The 16522-nt window shown below is 32.7% G+C and overlaps 1 protein-coding gene across 2 annotated transcripts; it reads left to right on the forward strand.

Moving 5' to 3' along the window:
- The first annotated feature begins 10954 nt into the window (after positions 1-10954).
- Positions 10955-15937, forward strand: LOC101257147 (uncharacterized membrane protein At1g16860). 2 transcript variants are annotated; one of them, XM_004251916.5, is made up of 5 exons: positions 10955-11299; positions 11886-12851; positions 13653-13808; positions 15063-15274; positions 15430-15937. In XM_004251916.5, exons 2-5 carry the CDS (start codon positions 11994-11996, stop codon positions 15620-15622), a joined length of 1419 nt encoding a protein of 472 aa, XP_004251964.1. In that variant the 5' UTR covers positions 10955-11299; positions 11886-11993; the 3' UTR covers positions 15623-15937. The 2 variants fall into 2 exon arrangements, with proteins under 2 accessions (XP_004251964.1, XP_019067132.1); XM_019211587.3 differs by having other exon boundaries at positions 11034-11299; positions 11869-12851.
- Positions 15938-16522: the final 585 nt, after the last annotated feature.

A 16522-nucleotide genomic window follows, 5' to 3' on the forward strand; every position in this document is an offset into this window, starting at 1 on the left:
AGTAAAATAATCATAACTCTTGATTCCAAATTTGGATTTATGGAAATTTGATGACATTGGAAATAAGACTCAAATACATTTAATTTGATAGGTTATGAACCACCTGACACTCTATATATTCTTAAAGACATGGTCATTTGGAGTTGCCCAAGTAGAATTTTCATTCAAAACTTAATTGGTAAGAAAACTTTCAGCTCAACTTTGTGCTAGGAGATTCTTGTTACATTAATTCAATTTCAAATTTATTTTCACACTAAATAATTGACCTTAACACCTAAGCACAAGTTAAGAGTCACCCGATACTAACTGAGATTTTTGAGGTGTTACAATTCTTATATGTGGTTTATTAAAATAAGGCAAGAGCCAGGAAGGTGCCATTAAAACTTGATGGAGATTAGTAGGTTGGTTAACAGAGTTATGATTTGATATGACGATAACATAGAAGTTAGGCTTCGAAAGCCTTAGCTAGATCGGTAAGAAGGTCGAATATTTAATGGTAAAGGTGGTAGCGGAAGAAAGTGGTATGACTTGATATAGAATATAGGAGTCCATCGGGGTGCTGTTGTAGTTATATTTTATGTTTCATGTTTCTTGATTAAATACTTTATATTATGTGGTGGGTTCAGGTTAATCGATGATGCCTAACAATACGTATTGTTTTATACTGATACTATTTTTGCTATGTCATTTGGCATAGTGTGAAAATACATTGTTTTGAACTACGGCGAAGTTGCAAAGAACAGGTTGCGTAGAACAGATAATGACAACGTGCCAACACGTTTCAACGAATTCAAGTTTGAATAGTTGCAAAGAACAAATTGCATAGAACAGGTAGTGACAACGTGTCAACACGTTTTAGCGAAGAATTCGAGTCTGTATAGGAATATACGTATTCAAGAAATTTGAGTCTAAATGGAAATCGCGCGTTAGTTCAACAAAAAAGTTATTACCTAACACAGTTTTGTTATTTAATTAAGGAAGTTTTGTGGAAGGTTTTCTTATTTAATTAAAGAAATTGAATTTAAATTTTTCTGGCAACTTATTTAAGGAAAACTAAGTATAAGTTTTCCTTGAGGCGACAACAAGGTTGAAGAAGAACATATAAGCGGTTGCGGCAAAGACAAAAAGGAGTTGAAGTTGAGTTCAACAAGGATTTGTAGAGGAAAAGATAGTTGATTCAGACAAGGAGTTGAAGATGCGGCGAAGAAAAGTTCGAGTTGAACTAGGAGTTCCACACAAAAGAGGAGTCCTAAATGAAGTAGGATTTCTAGTTGAAATAGGTTTTGGATTCAAGTCCAAATCTATTAATAGGGTGATAGTTTCGCTTGAGAAAAGTTGTGCACTTACATAGAGAGAAGATCAAAACACGATCAAGAGGTTTAAGATTTATTGGGAGTGTATTTGTGAGGAAAAAATTGTAAGATTGTAATGAAGAGTTTTGATTACAATCGAGTATGTGTGTAGGATTCGTCTAACAAGTTTGAGAAACTTGACGGACGGTAGAAGACTTCAACCTAGGGGATTTTGTCTTGGTTAGCTAGGAATTAGAGTTTATAATTTCTTAGCTAGGAATTAGAGTTCATAATTCCTCTAGGTTTTAGAGTTTATAATTCCTTAGGTTACATAGGTTTGTAATCTTGTGTTCAGATTTGGAGTTTAATAAAGTGGAGTTAAATTCTACATAGGTGTAGGTCGTGATTTTTACCCTTATGAGTTGGGGTTTTCCGCGATAAAATATTGTATTATTATTTCATTTGCTTCACAAAACGTAATTATTGTAATCTGCAAAGAAATATATAAAATATACTTGTTCCTTAGGCGAATTTGGGGGTCAGAATTCCAACACATAGTCTAGTTGCAAGATTCAGTGATGTTCCATAACTGAAGACGGTGATGATCTCCGACAACTTCTACTCTTCTTTCCTTATGGTTGGAGTTGTGTCGTATTTTCTTTTAGTCGTTAAATTTTCTTACACTAATTGCTTGAGAAGGGTTGGTTATTTCTTTTGTAAATAACTTTGGGGTTTAAAATCAATAGTAATTTCATAAATTTATAAGGTGTTAGATTATGTGTTATTTATCAGTTTGATGGTTGAGAGTTCTCCTATCTTGGTGTTAAAGTAGGTGATCGCATGGTCTAGTGAATTGAGTCCTGAAAATTTTGTATCAGAATTTAGGTTACCGATCTCTCAGTTAAGAGAAAATGTTGATTAGAATCATAAGGATCAGTGTCTTTATGTCCTCATTTAATCTTTAGGAGACTATGAAATATTCTAGAAAATCATCTCACTTCTTTACCTTTTTCGCACGTTATGTCTCTTGTGGTATAAACTGAGTCCAATTAATATCTTTGTATTTCAATTGGTATCTAACAAGGTAGACTAGATGTTGTTGTTGATGCGGAAGGGACACAAGCAAGGAATCATTGGAATAGGAAATAATCCAATTGGGTATATTACTTTAACCAAGAACCGGGTTTCTTCATCTTTAAGCTTTAATGCGAGTTGGGAACCAAAATAAGCCACAAAAATATATAAGTAACCAAAATAAGTCACTATTTTAGTAAGTAACTAAAATAAACTTAGTGGAAGAAAAAGTTCCACTATATCCAATAATTTAAACGTTTTCCGCTAGTGTCATAACGTTTATTATTAATATATAACAAAAATTTTTCTTACACTTTATAAAGTGGAGTTTTTTCTTTCACTTTATAAAGTGGAATAAAAGTTCCACTTTATAAAGTGAAACTTTTTATTACACTTTATAAGAAGAATATTTTTCACGTCTTGAAGAAGCTTTTTCAGTGTTGTCATACAAAATTATGTTGATTTGATATGTCATTAAAACGGGAAAAAATATTTCATTATGTATTTTTGATTTTTTTATTCTGAAAAATCTTTCAGTCTCTATTTAAAGACGTTTATACATAATTGATAGCATCTACAACATAAAGTCTTCTATATTTATTCATTTCAATCTAAAAAAATATATTATACACCTTAAGTTAAAGTTTCAATTTATTGGGATGACGAAATTATACATGACAAAAATACTGTTTATTATAATTGTCCTCCCAAACACAATGCTAAATATCCAATTAATCTCCGATATCATAAATTTATTTCATCAATTTATAAGAGAATGGGTATAAACAGGACGGATTATAATTTGATTATAGTCGGAAAATACCCTACTTCATTTTTATCACAGGGACAAGTAAATTTTGGAGAGTGAAATATCAATAATGATGAATCGTTAACCGACTTTTTGAGGGTTCCAAATGACTATATAGATCAAATCAAGTTAACAATACTTGAAATCTATGTTAAGAAGGAGCCAAAGATTAGTCAACAACGTTCTCCTTTATCAGTCGATGTTCATCCCTAATTAGAAAATCGTAATAGCATTGATGGATTTCCAATAACTCAATCTACTGATTTTTCTAAAGTGACTCATCATCAAAATATTCTTATCGACCGATATGATTTTGATTTAAACGAAACTATCAATGAACGTGATCGGTAATGCTCAATTATTATATTTCGATTATTGTTTATTGATTGTCAATTATTTATTAACTTATATTATTTAATATTCTTATTATTATATATTTTGTAACGGTTTACCTCAGCAAGATAGGGATATTGCTCCAAGTTATGGACTAAATAATTATTTTGGTCAATCCTCACACTTTGAAATGACGGAAAATGTTGGGACATCCCCAAATTCTCATGTCTCGCCTACTTTTGATGCAGATGATTATCGCTATGTCTAACACTTGTTTTTTTATTTGAGTAAGTTAATTGCATGAGCCAAATATTTATATTTTTTTTTACATATATAGGGAAAATATTACACAAGATGAGCCCATTGATCCTGTGAATATCGATGATCGTGACCTTCCTAATTACAACTCACATTCAGCTAGTGATAGTGATGATTTGCCTAATGCTGAGGAATCAGGAGATAATGTTCCATTTGAGGCATCATCTAGTGATGGTTATTTATTGACTCCCAATCGGTCGTCAAAATCAATGTTCATGAGTCCGTTTCGTAATCATGAAATTCCTTATCATGATCATCTCCCGGATGGTACGTCCAGATATCTTTGGTGATACACATGATGAGTATACATCACAAAGTACGTGACATGAACCAGAAGATTTCATGAATGATGCTATTTATATTGAAAAAGACATGTAATTCAATTCAAAGAAGCAGTTGCAAAGAGCAGTTAAACTTCTACATTTGAAGATAGCAAGGGAGTGCTTTGTTATTAAATCGACAAAGAAATCATGGCAACTTATTTGCAGGCGTGTAGAACAAGGATGTAGATTTAGGTTGACATCTGTTATTGATAAACATATTAACATGTGGAAAGTTGAAAGATACATTAAAGAACAAACATATGATATGGTACGTGATGTTGAGATGATTGCTAATGTCCTCAGTGTTGATATAGAAAGAACGTCAAGGTACTATTTTATCCCTAGATGATTTTTATTTAATAAGGAAATATTCATTTTTTATTTGATAATTAATATTATTGTTAATTTCAGATTTCCCATCAAAGACTGTCAAACAGTTGTTCTTAAAGAATATGACATTTCAGTAAGTAAAAGAAAAGCCTATATTGGTCGCAAGCGGGCTTTTGAAAAAGTCTATGGTACTTGAGAGGGTTCTTTTGTCGAGTTGCCGAGGTTCATGGAAGCTTTGAAACACTTCAATCCTGAAACAGTAGTCAATTGTATGTTGATAGTCAAGACACATATTGGTGCAGAAATAGTCAAACAATAACATCCACCATATGGAAAAATTATGGAAGATTTGTTGATATTTTTTCGAAAAAAAAATAATCAGAAAATGTTTCAACTTAAAGCTAGACATAAAGATGAATTTTTGTGTACTTTATGACATAGATACTTTTATTTTGTCTTATATTTTACGCTATCCTGCCTCTTAATTTATTTTATTTTATTTTCATATGATTTTGAAGTAGTGTTACAATTGAAACTTTTATAGGATGTGTAAACGTAAAGTTTTCTATCAATGAATTTAGATGTCTTCCTAACCAAAACTAAATTAAGTCCAAGGTTGGAAGTAAAGCAAACAAAAACCACATTCTAAAAAAGATAAAATTTCCCTACAAGTACAAGGTTGCAATCTTACCTATTTTTGCACCTAAAGCGACGAATATGAGTTGTATGTTGTCGGATTGTGCTACTCCAAATTTTTTATTTGTTTAGTGTGGGGCCTCTTCAAACTGTCGGATTGAGACCATCTTCAAAGTGAATTTTTTTTTTTTGGAAGCCATGAAAAGGAAAGGGAGAGAAGGTGAAGGTGAAAATGTAACTTTTTATAAAGTGGAAGATTTTCTTCTTCTTCCACTTTATAAAGTGGAATAAAAAGTTCCACTTTATAAAGTGAAAGAAAAAATTTCATTATATATTAAAAATAAACGTTATGATGCTAACAGAAAACGTTTAGAAAATTGGATATAGTGAAAAATTTTCTTCCACTAAGTTTATTTTAGTTACTTACTAAAATAGTGACTTATTTTGGTTACTTTTATATTTTTGTGGCTTATTTTGATTCCCAACTCGTTTAATGCATGGTTTCAAGCTAGTGTTTTCCTTCCAGATATGTGAGATTTCATCAAAAAGTATCCTTTCACCCATTGAATCTCATAGTAAACTTAGTTTTTTAGTTAATGATTTCTACATAAGTTAGAATTTGTATGAAAAACGTGATTTTCACTATATTTTCTACTCTTATTTGTGGATGGATATGTTGAAGATAAGGGAAACTAAAGATATGAAAGATATTAAAAAATGTGGTCCATTTAACGTGTACAACTGGAGTGACAGTCTCACTAGAATTAGGTTGGTTATGTATTTTCATAATCTAGTACTTTTAAATTATATTTTCATGAATCCAAGATATAGATATTTTATGTCTCAAAACTATATTATTTTAGGTTGCATATTTCAAATTATAAGTTTTCATGCTTAGAGATGCTTTTAGATAAGGTGTCTATCAATTATTGTCAGTTTATCAGAAATTATGAGTTATTTCAATCAGTTTTATCAACATAATTCAGTATTACCATAATATTAATATTATTAATTTATCATCATGAAGTTTAGTTAGGTATATTACTTAGCACTGGACGGACATAAGAATGAATGCTTATCCGTCAATTTAAAACTGAGACCTTTAATAGAAATTCATTAGCTCAAACTATATCCTAACATTGTATATTGAGCCTTATATATACACACATACATAATGTTAGTATCGTTCAATGTATAATTTATATATATATACACACATTGAATGATACTAACATATGTAATTATATATCGATTAATAGTATCTTTCCACAACCCAATTTCAAATTATTGTTTTGACCTTGCATTCAGCAATTTAGTATTGGTATTTATCAATTGTACATTTACTTCTTGATCATTACATCAGTTTATGTATGTTAGTTCAATGTTTAGTTCACTATCTCCATTATCAAGTTCAGTTTACTAGATTGTGATGCATATCTCAAATACACAGTACATTCAAAGTATGAACACATTCCTTTTTGCACTATATTATTTTATGATATAGGTTCAGATGTTCTATATCTATCTCACGGTTAATATCATTATGTATCAGTTCAATTGTTGAGTTTGGTGAGTTCTCATCTTTCGAGGACAATCCTTTTATTTAATTTAAATGTATAATCTTTGAGTTTTTAGGTAGTTAGAGTTAGCTAAGAATCTTTCCTAGTAACTCATCTTAGTAGAGGCTTTTTGACAGTGAGATAGTAATCTCAACTTATGACTGTTTAGATGAATTCAATATTGGAGTATTACATTCTTATGATTTAGCTCTCTTACGTACCTTTATTTTGGCTTTCGCATTAGTTATCTTTAATCATTCTAATTTACATTTTAGCGTCATGTCAGGCCATAGGTTAGCTTGACATCACTTATGAATCTAAGCACCGTATTGTGATTATAAGGGGTGATCTCGGATTGTAACATTTTCATTCTTTCAACTTTGATTAATATTATTGTTTATAAAAAGTGTTTACTATTTTTGTATTTTATTGAATAACGATTTGGCCCAAATAACAAATAACAATTAGGACAATTTTTCATGATTAAGAGATTTGGATAATATTTCAATAAGTAGGTCCTCCACAAAGTAGACAAGAATCACCAAAATATGAATAATCATCAACATTCAATAAAATTGTATTCAAAGATGCCATATCAAGAAGCGTGGTAAATATATATATATATATATATATATATATATATATATATATATATATATATATATATATATATGCAAGTACAATAAAAATAAAGAAAACTTGAATTGATAATAAGAAAAATCCAGTATAAATAAACAACTAATTTCTATTTAAGTCTTCAACAACAGTGTTAAAGACCCATTGCTTCCAACAGCATATACAAGATTACATGATTGTACAAGTATTATAACAATTAAACAATTGAATGTTGGAAGTAGAGGAACTTGCGAGTAACTATTTGCCAAATTAAACTAATGTTAATTATTAAGTCAAGTGATAAAATCCAAATTTATTAAACTAACTAAAAGAAAATAATATATATATATATATATATATATATATATATATATATATATATTATGGAGTGCAAATTTAGTGATGCGACAAAACTAAGGCTTGACATAGAGACTATCCCCGAGAGAAAGTTTTAAGTATCTTTAGTTTATATCTAAAGAAGTGAGAACATCGACGATAATGTCACGAATCACGCGGAATGTTTGAAGTGAAGGCTTGCCTTCAGGGTCTTGTATGATAAAAATGTACCATATAAATTGAAAGATAAGTTCCACGGAGGGATGATTGAACCATTTTTATTGTATGGAGTAGAGTGTGGTCCAGTAAAATATTCTCATGTTCAGAAGATGTAAATTGTGAAAATAAAATAATGATGGTAAGATAGATATGTGGACATAGAAGCGATATGATTAAGAATGATGATATTCAAAAGAAGGCCAGGTTTGAATGATCTCCGTGGAGGATAAACTAAGAAAGTGAGACTGAGATAATTTGAATATGTGAAGATGAGATGTACAAATGCTCCTGTGAGAAGGTGGGAGAGGTCAATATAAGGGCACAAGGAAAGGTAGAGATAGTCTTATAAAAAAATATTGGAGAGAGGTGATTAGACAAGATATCATGCAACTTCATATTGCGAAGGACTTCAGATAGAAAGGTGGCGAGTCAGCATATTAGGATTTAAGGTTAGGAGCTAATGAGGTATTATCGTGATGTTCTTTAGGCTTGTTTGGGTGTATCGTAGTATTAGTCGTATGCATGCAATTCTTACTTTTGATATCTATAATCAAATTTTGTTATTTTTTTGTTGCTATTGTTCCTTTCTTGGAGACTCTGTAATGCTTTCCATAGTTGTTATGATTACTCCAATACTGGTTTCTTCTCCTTCTACTTGGATTTGTTGCACTTTCATGTTTCTATTCCGACGGAATAGTGATAAGCTCTGCATACACTTTACCCTCTTTTACTCCAATTGTAAAATTTTACAAGGCATATGTAAACAACCTACCCTAACGCAAGCATCAACAGAGTTCAAGTGGAAGTTAAAAAAACAGATAGCTTAGAGTTGAGAAAACAGAATGTGTGCTAAACACTTGTAAGATTGCAAAGTATATCATATGTGTGAATTCATGTCCAGAGAAGTTTGAATGCCTTGTTTGTTAGACACTGCTATGTGATGTCATCGTAAGTTCATTTGAGCCTTTCTTCCTTATATGTTGCTTTCATCCTGCTCTTCTTGTTCTCTTTTATTCGTACCACGTAATTTACACACTTTAAGTTGTTCATATATGCTGTGTAATTCATTGAAATAATTCAACCTGAAGTCTTCCTTTGTTCTATATATCCATGTTGGTAACTTGTATAATTATTGGTGAATGTATTTTTTAGTTTTTTTTTTTTAAACTCCTGTCATGCATGTTGTTCTCAGTTTAGTGTTTCCTCTCCCACATCTTTGTTCAAGTATATAAAAGAAGGTAGCACTGTCAGTGTAATGAGAGTTGTCCAACAGAACGGTAACTTTATGATGATTGTTTCTACTCCACAGCCAATTTTAACAGGATGTCAGTCGGCTAAATGCATCCTTCCAGCCAGTCCGGAGGGCATCGTATTGAGATGTGAGGACAGTTCAAAGATTGATGTCATTTCAGCAGAGGCGGAGTCAGAATTTTCAATAAGGGGTTCAAAATCTGTAGATATAGATAGTCAAAGAGGGTTCGACATCTACTATAAACTTATTTTAACCATGTACAATTAATATAATTTTCCTCCGAAGGGAACCCCTTGTATGAAGGTAGCTCCTCCGCCCCTGCATTCCAGTGTAGTACTTCTATCATTCAAGAAGGCTGTGCTGGTTTTGTTTTAAATATGTTGGAAGACCTTCTTCGGATGTATTGTTTGTCGATTTGATTTGATTTGATTTTCTTTTTTTTGGTAATGTCTATTCTTCCTGTAATGGTGTTGGTTCCATCAATTGTGTAGAGGCAACATGTTGATACTCGAAAGTCAGATACTTGTGTTATCATTGGGGGCATTACAAAAACATTATAACCCAATGGATACAAGATGTGTATTTGGTATTTGTTATTTTTTTGTGGCCACTCTCAATGTTGTTCTTGCAAATGAAACTCCACTGCTCCACCATTGCATCCTTACAGCTTTGCTTGTTCAGAATCTTGAAAATTCGACGATGAGAATGCTTGCTTCTGATACTTCAAAATATACTAGACGAGTGATGTCCATGCTAAAACATATTTGGTTCGTTAAATTGTTGATAATAAAGGTGTTATGTAGCCACCTAATTCCAGGTATAATATACTTGTACAACAACAACACAGACAAGTTACACTGAAATGTTAGAATAGTTCTCCATCTTGTAAATTATTAAAGCCAAAAAAAAGATCAAATCACAAATACTCCTATCTACATATCATTACTTTTGAAAAAACATCATTTATTTTCGAGAGTTTTAACGTATAAATAAAAATCAGAACAAAAGTTACTGTCCTGATTCGCCACTTTCGTCAGAAATAACCTTTCTATATTCTTATTATAGAAGTAAGGCTAATACACATCAAATTTTACTTACGAAATTAGAATGTCACTTTTATCAAAAAGAATCTTTCTATCTTCTCAAGAATAGAAGTAAAACTAGTGTACACTACTTGCTCCAAATTTAACTAACGAAATTAAATTCAGTATATTGTTAATACATTACATCTAAAAGATCGAATGAAATGAGTAACTTTACCTATCAAAACTTAAATAGAATAACCAATTTACAAAATATAGAGTCGTCAATATGTGCTACGCCCGTCAGGCCGGCCTAGCCTAACCCGGGATTTAAAAGGGTTGGGCTAAGATTTTTGGAGCCCATTTAAGAAAAGAGTTTTTTAGTCCGGTCTGAATAAGTCTGCTAATTTGTGGGGCCTGAAAATATCAATAGGACTGGCCTGTGGGCTAGTAAAAATTAATTAAAAATATAATATAATATTAAAATTTAAAATTAAAGGGAGTTCAAACTCAAAAAGATTAGGTTAATATTTCTTTTTAGATATTTAAACTTTTACTTGAAAAAAAATTAATAAATATTATAAAGATAATTTTATTTGTGGATCTGATTAGCAAGTAGTAACACTAATATCATTTAATATTTTTTTATCGATATTTATGATAATATTTTTAAAATATAATTTATAATTTAATTTAATAATTACAACAAAATATAATTTTTAAAAAATTAAACTGGCCTCACAACTCCATAACCTATGTACTTGTGGGTTGGACCGATCTTTTTTTCTTCACAATAAAAATGATTTAGCCCAACCTAACCTATAAAATATTAAAATCTATATGAATTAGCTCAAATCGAGTGGACTAACACATATGGACAACTATAACAAAATATTTTTATGTTGAACCTATAGTCAATCAGAAACAACTTTTCTACCTTAATTGTTTGAGTTTTTAGAAGTTTTGAGTAGTATAGATGAGAGATATGAAGGGAGACAAAAGGTAGTATAGAGAGAGAGAGAGAGAGGAGTAGGAGAGCAGCAAAATAAAGGAAGGTGGAGGGTCTCTGTTTTCAGTTTCCACTATTATTTCCCCATCAAAGAAAGCAATGACCAACAAGCACTGCCCAAACCAAGTCTGTTGATCCATCAATCATACTTTCAACTCATTTTCTTACTTTAGGTAAAATGCAACTCTCTCATCTCACTTTTCCTCTTGCAAAAATGTTTAGGGTTTGTGATCTCTAGCTAAACTGGGATTTCAACAAATTGGTAACCAGATCTATGATATATGTCATTTTATGCCTAATTCACAACTTAAATCTTTCTACATTTGACCCAACTCATTATTTAACTGTGAATTCTAGTGTATATGAAGAATCTATACTTTTGTAATTGATCTGATGTTTTAAACTGGTAACCAGATCTATAATTTATGATCAATGTGTGTCATGCTACTTTACTGTTATCCCTCTTTTTGTGACTGTTATTGTTGAATAAAAAAATCAAATCTTTGTGCATTTGCCCCCACTTTTTCCTTCAAGTCAGTTAATTGTGATTTTTTCTTGAATAAATTTGTTGCTTGTATCTGGAATTTGTCTTGTTGGAAGCTATACTTATTGTGAGTGATTTGTTTGAATTTTATGTTAAGTCAAGTATGTGGGAATAGATTATGTTCTAAAGTGGATCAGTTTGTTTGATGTGTGTTCTTAACAATGATGTAGTATATATGCTGTGTCTAATAAGAAACAGTATTTTTATTGAAATAGGTACAACCGCACTGCTGGATACGGTGAGGGAAGGTGAATTTTAGAGCTTGCTTACAAGTTTCTGTTCAAAGGTGTTATTGGGCATCTGCTGATAGTTAAGTTGGTGTTATGGGTTCTCGATTCCCATCTCATCAGTTGAGTAGTGGCCTTTATGTATCTGGCCGGCCTGAGCAGCCAAAAGAAAAGACACCCACTATGAGCTCAGCTGCCATGCCTTATACTGGAGGGGATATTAAAAAGTCTGGAGAACTTGGAAAAATGTTTGTTACCCCAGCGGATGGCTCGAGGTCGCGGAAATCTGGACCGATCAACAGCAATGCGCCGTTGAGAACAGGGTCCTTTAGTGGTGCTACTTCTCATTCAGGTCAACTTAATTCAGGCAATCGAATGACTACTGGTGGTGCTCCTGGATATGTTTCTATGAAAAAGACCAACTCTGGGCCTTTGAATAAACATGGAGAGCCTATGAAGAAGTCCTCTGGTCCTCAAGCTGGAGGAGGTAATGTTTCGTCCCGCCAAAATTCCGGCCCTATTCCACCAATTCTCCCTACCACAGGCCTGATTACATCTGGTCCTCTAAATTCTGCTGGAGCTCCTCGTAAAGTGTCAGGTCCCTTGGATTCAACAGGGTCAATCAAGCTGCAAAATTATTCTGTAGTTAATAACCAAGCTGTTACTCGCATCAACCAATGTGATGAATACTCCTTCCGCAAGAGCTTCCCAAAGACAATATTTTGGTCCATCATTCTTTTATTTTTGATGGGATTTATTGCTGGTGGCTTTATCCTTGCTGCTGTTCACAATCCCATTCTTCTCGTTGTTGTTGTGGTGCTCTTTGCTATAGTTAGTCTGGTGTTCACCTGGAATACTTGTTATGGAAGAAAAGCTATCATTGGTTTCATTTCTCAGTATCCAGATGCTGAGCTTAGAACTGCAAAAGATGGCCAATTTGTTAAAGTTTCTGGGGTATGTATTGTCTTTGGCGAAACCTTTCTGTGTACTTCCTTTTTCGCACTTCCTATCTCATTCTATAAAATAATAGCTACTACTATTCTCACCTATCAAATAATAAATTAGCTACTACAACTCTGATTTGTCATAGACATGCTCTCTTTACTAATGACCAGTGACATGTGAACTTGGTAGAGTAGTTATGATTTCCATTTTTTAATGTTGATCTTGAACTCGGGTATTGCTGTTAGTTCAGATATGTGCTTGATTTGGAGTTATCATTAATGGTTTATTCAACTCTTGATTTAATTTGTGTCTTGAATAGATGTATTAGTGTTAAACTATTTAAAAATTGCTACACAGTGGAGTATCATGGTTTCTATTGTGTTTATGAGACTGCTAGTGATTAACACAAGTTCTCTTTCAGGTGTATTATTTTGTGGTGAAACAAATTCTTTCAATTGCTTTGCTAAAGAATTTAATGTTTAAAATATCAAAACTTTAGAGTTGGGAATCCAAGGAGCTAAGTTATAAGATATCATGTGTAATGTAGAATTGCAATTGAAAAGACCTACGAAATTTTAATATAGTTTTCCAATATAACTATTGTCTGCAAACACCCCACCCTCCTTAAACCCCATTTGTGGGATCACACTGGGTATGCTGTTGTTCTAGGCACTTCTGACTTTGGCTTCTTGGGCTTAAAATACTACCTAATGTTATCAGTAATTTACTTAGATGTAATACATATTTTTTGTTTTGTACGTTGTTCTTGTTGTATTTGATCCCATTTTGGATCTTTCAATGTTTATATAGGTAGTTACCTGTGGAAATGTCCCTCTTGAATCATCGTTTCAGAAGGTTTCTAGATGTGTATATACAGTCACAAGCTTATATGAGTACCGAGGGTGGGATTCAAAATCTGCCAACCCAGAACATCGTCGATTTTCTTGGGGTCTTCGTACGCTGGAGGTAAGGAAAGATTATATAAGTCTTCTTCATTTAACCGATGTTGTGTTTTCCTCCTTGCAGTGGTGGCCCATGATGATGGAAACTAATTTATGCTATATAAATATTGCTTCATTTTTTAATGCTATCTTTTGTGTTTCATGGAATGTGTTCGAGGATCTTTCTTATGCTGTTTATCTTCTCTTTTTTCTTACTGAAAAGCTTTAAGGAGAGATCTTGAGGTTTCGAAATTCAGTAGCTAGACATTAATTGAAAAAGGGTCACACACTCACTTGGTGCACGAACCATCCCGCATTCACGAAGGGTTTAGGGAAAGGCTGCACCCCAAGGCTGTGTAATGTAGACAACCTACCTAACGCAAGCATCAACAGCTAGACTTTAAGTCAAAGAAAATAACAGATATCATAGAGTTGAGTAAACAAAAACACTAACAAAGATGTGGGCTTGTCTGGAATTGTAAGCATGTCTTACTGCTTTAACAGTTTTCAACATTGAGAGTTCCTTGTTCGAAATAAGAGTTATATGGAATGTGTGAAATATAATCTGAATAAGGAAAGAATAACAATAGGCACAAAAGTAGGCTCAAGAAATCTTCTAAATCTAACATAATAAAGCAGGAACGCTTCTCAGATTTGAGATAAAGTAGTAATGTATGTGCCTTTGAAGTAAGTTTTACAGCCGAGATAACTTAAAAAGTAAATGTCACTTAAATGGAAGGTTCCAACTTATAGGGAACTATCTAATTCTTGTTTATTGGGATAAGTAGGAATCCTAATGCCCTTCGACTTCGACTTCGACTGGATGTGATTTAAGCTAGCACAAATAACTTATCACCATGCTATAACGGATTTATTTTTTTTGAATTCCAGCTTATAGAAAACAGTTTCTTTGTGTTTTGAAGTTAACCAATCAAAGCACTGCTCCAACCAACCATTGGAAAACTTCTAGGCAGAGGGACAGAGAAAACTATTGATATCTTGAAGTGTTATAACGACTTATAAGGTTGCAAAGTACGTCATATCTGTGAGTTCATGTCCAGATATCAAGAGAAGTTTGAATGCCTTTTTTTTTTTTTATGCTGCTGTGTGATGTGATGTGATTGTACGTTTATTTGAACCTCACTTTCCTTGTTTTTGCTTTTATCCTGCTCTTTTCGTTCCCTTTTATGTTTACCACATAATTTACACTTGCGTTGTTCATATATGCTGTGTAATTCATCGAAATAATTCAAACTGAAGTCTTCCTTTGTCTTTGCAGCGGCATGTCTCTGATTTCTATATCTCTGATTTCCAGTCTGGATTAAGGGCTTTGGTCAAAACTGGGTATGGTGCTAGAGTAACCCCTTATGTCGAAGAGTCTATTGTTGTGGATATTGATCAATCAAATAGGGACATGTCACCTGAATTTGTCAGATGGCTGGCAGAGAGAAATCTATCCAGTGATGACCGAATAATGCGATTGAAAGAAGGGTATGGTTTAACTCAACTTGAATATTTCTTGTGCTTGAGTTGTTTGATTACAACATGCATATCTAGATGCCTGCTTTGATTCATGTTTACTTTTTTATTTGCTGCCATGCATGTTGGCCTCAGTTTGGTTTTTCCTGTCCCACATGTTTGTTCAGGTATATAAAAGAAGGTAGCACTGTGAGTGTAATGGGAGTTGTCCGACGGAACGATAACGTTCTTATGATTGTTCCCCCTCCCGAGCCACTTTCAACAGGGTGTCAGTGGTCTAAATGTATTCTTCCAGCGAGTCTGGAGGGTATCGTTTTGAGATGCGAGGACAGTTCAAAGATTGATGTGATTCCTGTGTAGCACCTTTATGATTATAGAAGGGCTTTGCTGTTTTTGTTTTTAAAAATATGTTGGAAAACCCTCGTCTGTCAGTGGCAACAAGAATGGCATCTCATCTTCACTCAGTTAACCAGATATGTATTGTTTGTCGATTTGATTTGTTTTTTTATTTTTGTTTCTATTCTTCTTCCTGTAATGGTGTTGGTGTCATCAAATGTGTAGATACTGATGATTTTTGAGAGAGTTGTTATGGTTAGAAAGTCATATATTTGGATACAAGATGTGTATTTGGTTGGTATTAGTTATTCTTTTGTGGCACACTTAGCCACTCTTAAACTCTCTTCTTGCAAATCAAACTCCTTACTTTTGCTGCTTTGGATTATATTGTTTAACATGTGTAAAGTGAAGAAATAACAAAAATAGTTTTTCTTTATACATATGATGTGACAAAATGATTCTAATCCACTTTAATCAAAATATTTAAATGAGTTGATTGAAATCAACCAACCTTTCACAATATTTTCTTACGTTTAAGTGGCTTAAATATTTTGGAAAATAATTTTCGAATGGACTTAATGACATTGACCTTGCCCTAATCCAAGACTAGATATCTGCTCGATCAAAGACCAAACTCCGACCTGAGGTCGATCTGGATTCGATACCCGACCTCGATTCAATATCAAACCGACCCCAAATCAAACCTAGGACCTCGACTCTGATGTAAAAGCACGTGATTCTACCCAAATTATGTTTAATCGAATTTTGAATATGTCCCACATAATGGGATATCAAACTTGGGGTCTATCCTAATGCACTAAATCATTTGTTAATCGAAGTTAGGTACAAAAATTATGAGTTTTTTTGCAAAATTATCGTGCAAAAGTTGAAAACTTATCTAATTGATATATCTATGCTTATGGA

This window comes from Solanum lycopersicum, chromosome 12 (genome assembly GCF_036512215.1).
Source record: "Solanum lycopersicum chromosome 12, SLM_r2.1".
In the NCBI taxonomy this organism is placed as follows: domain Eukaryota; kingdom Viridiplantae; phylum Streptophyta; class Magnoliopsida; order Solanales; family Solanaceae; genus Solanum; species Solanum lycopersicum.

What these genes read in the sequence shown, in the direction of transcription:
- LOC101257147 (XM_004251916.5), top strand. Translation starts at nt 11,994, where the DNA reads ATGGGTTCTCGATTCCCATCTCATCAGTTGAGTAGTGGCCTTTATGTA. An exon ending in AATTTGTTAAAGTTTCTGGG is followed by an intron (nt 12,852 to 13,652) that starts GTATGTATTGTC and finishes ATGTTTATATAG; the next exon opens with GTAGTTACCTGTGGAAATGT. An exon ending in GGGGTCTTCGTACGCTGGAG is followed by an intron (nt 13,809 to 15,062) that starts GTAAGGAAAGAT and finishes TTGTCTTTGCAG; the next exon opens with CGGCATGTCTCTGATTTCTA.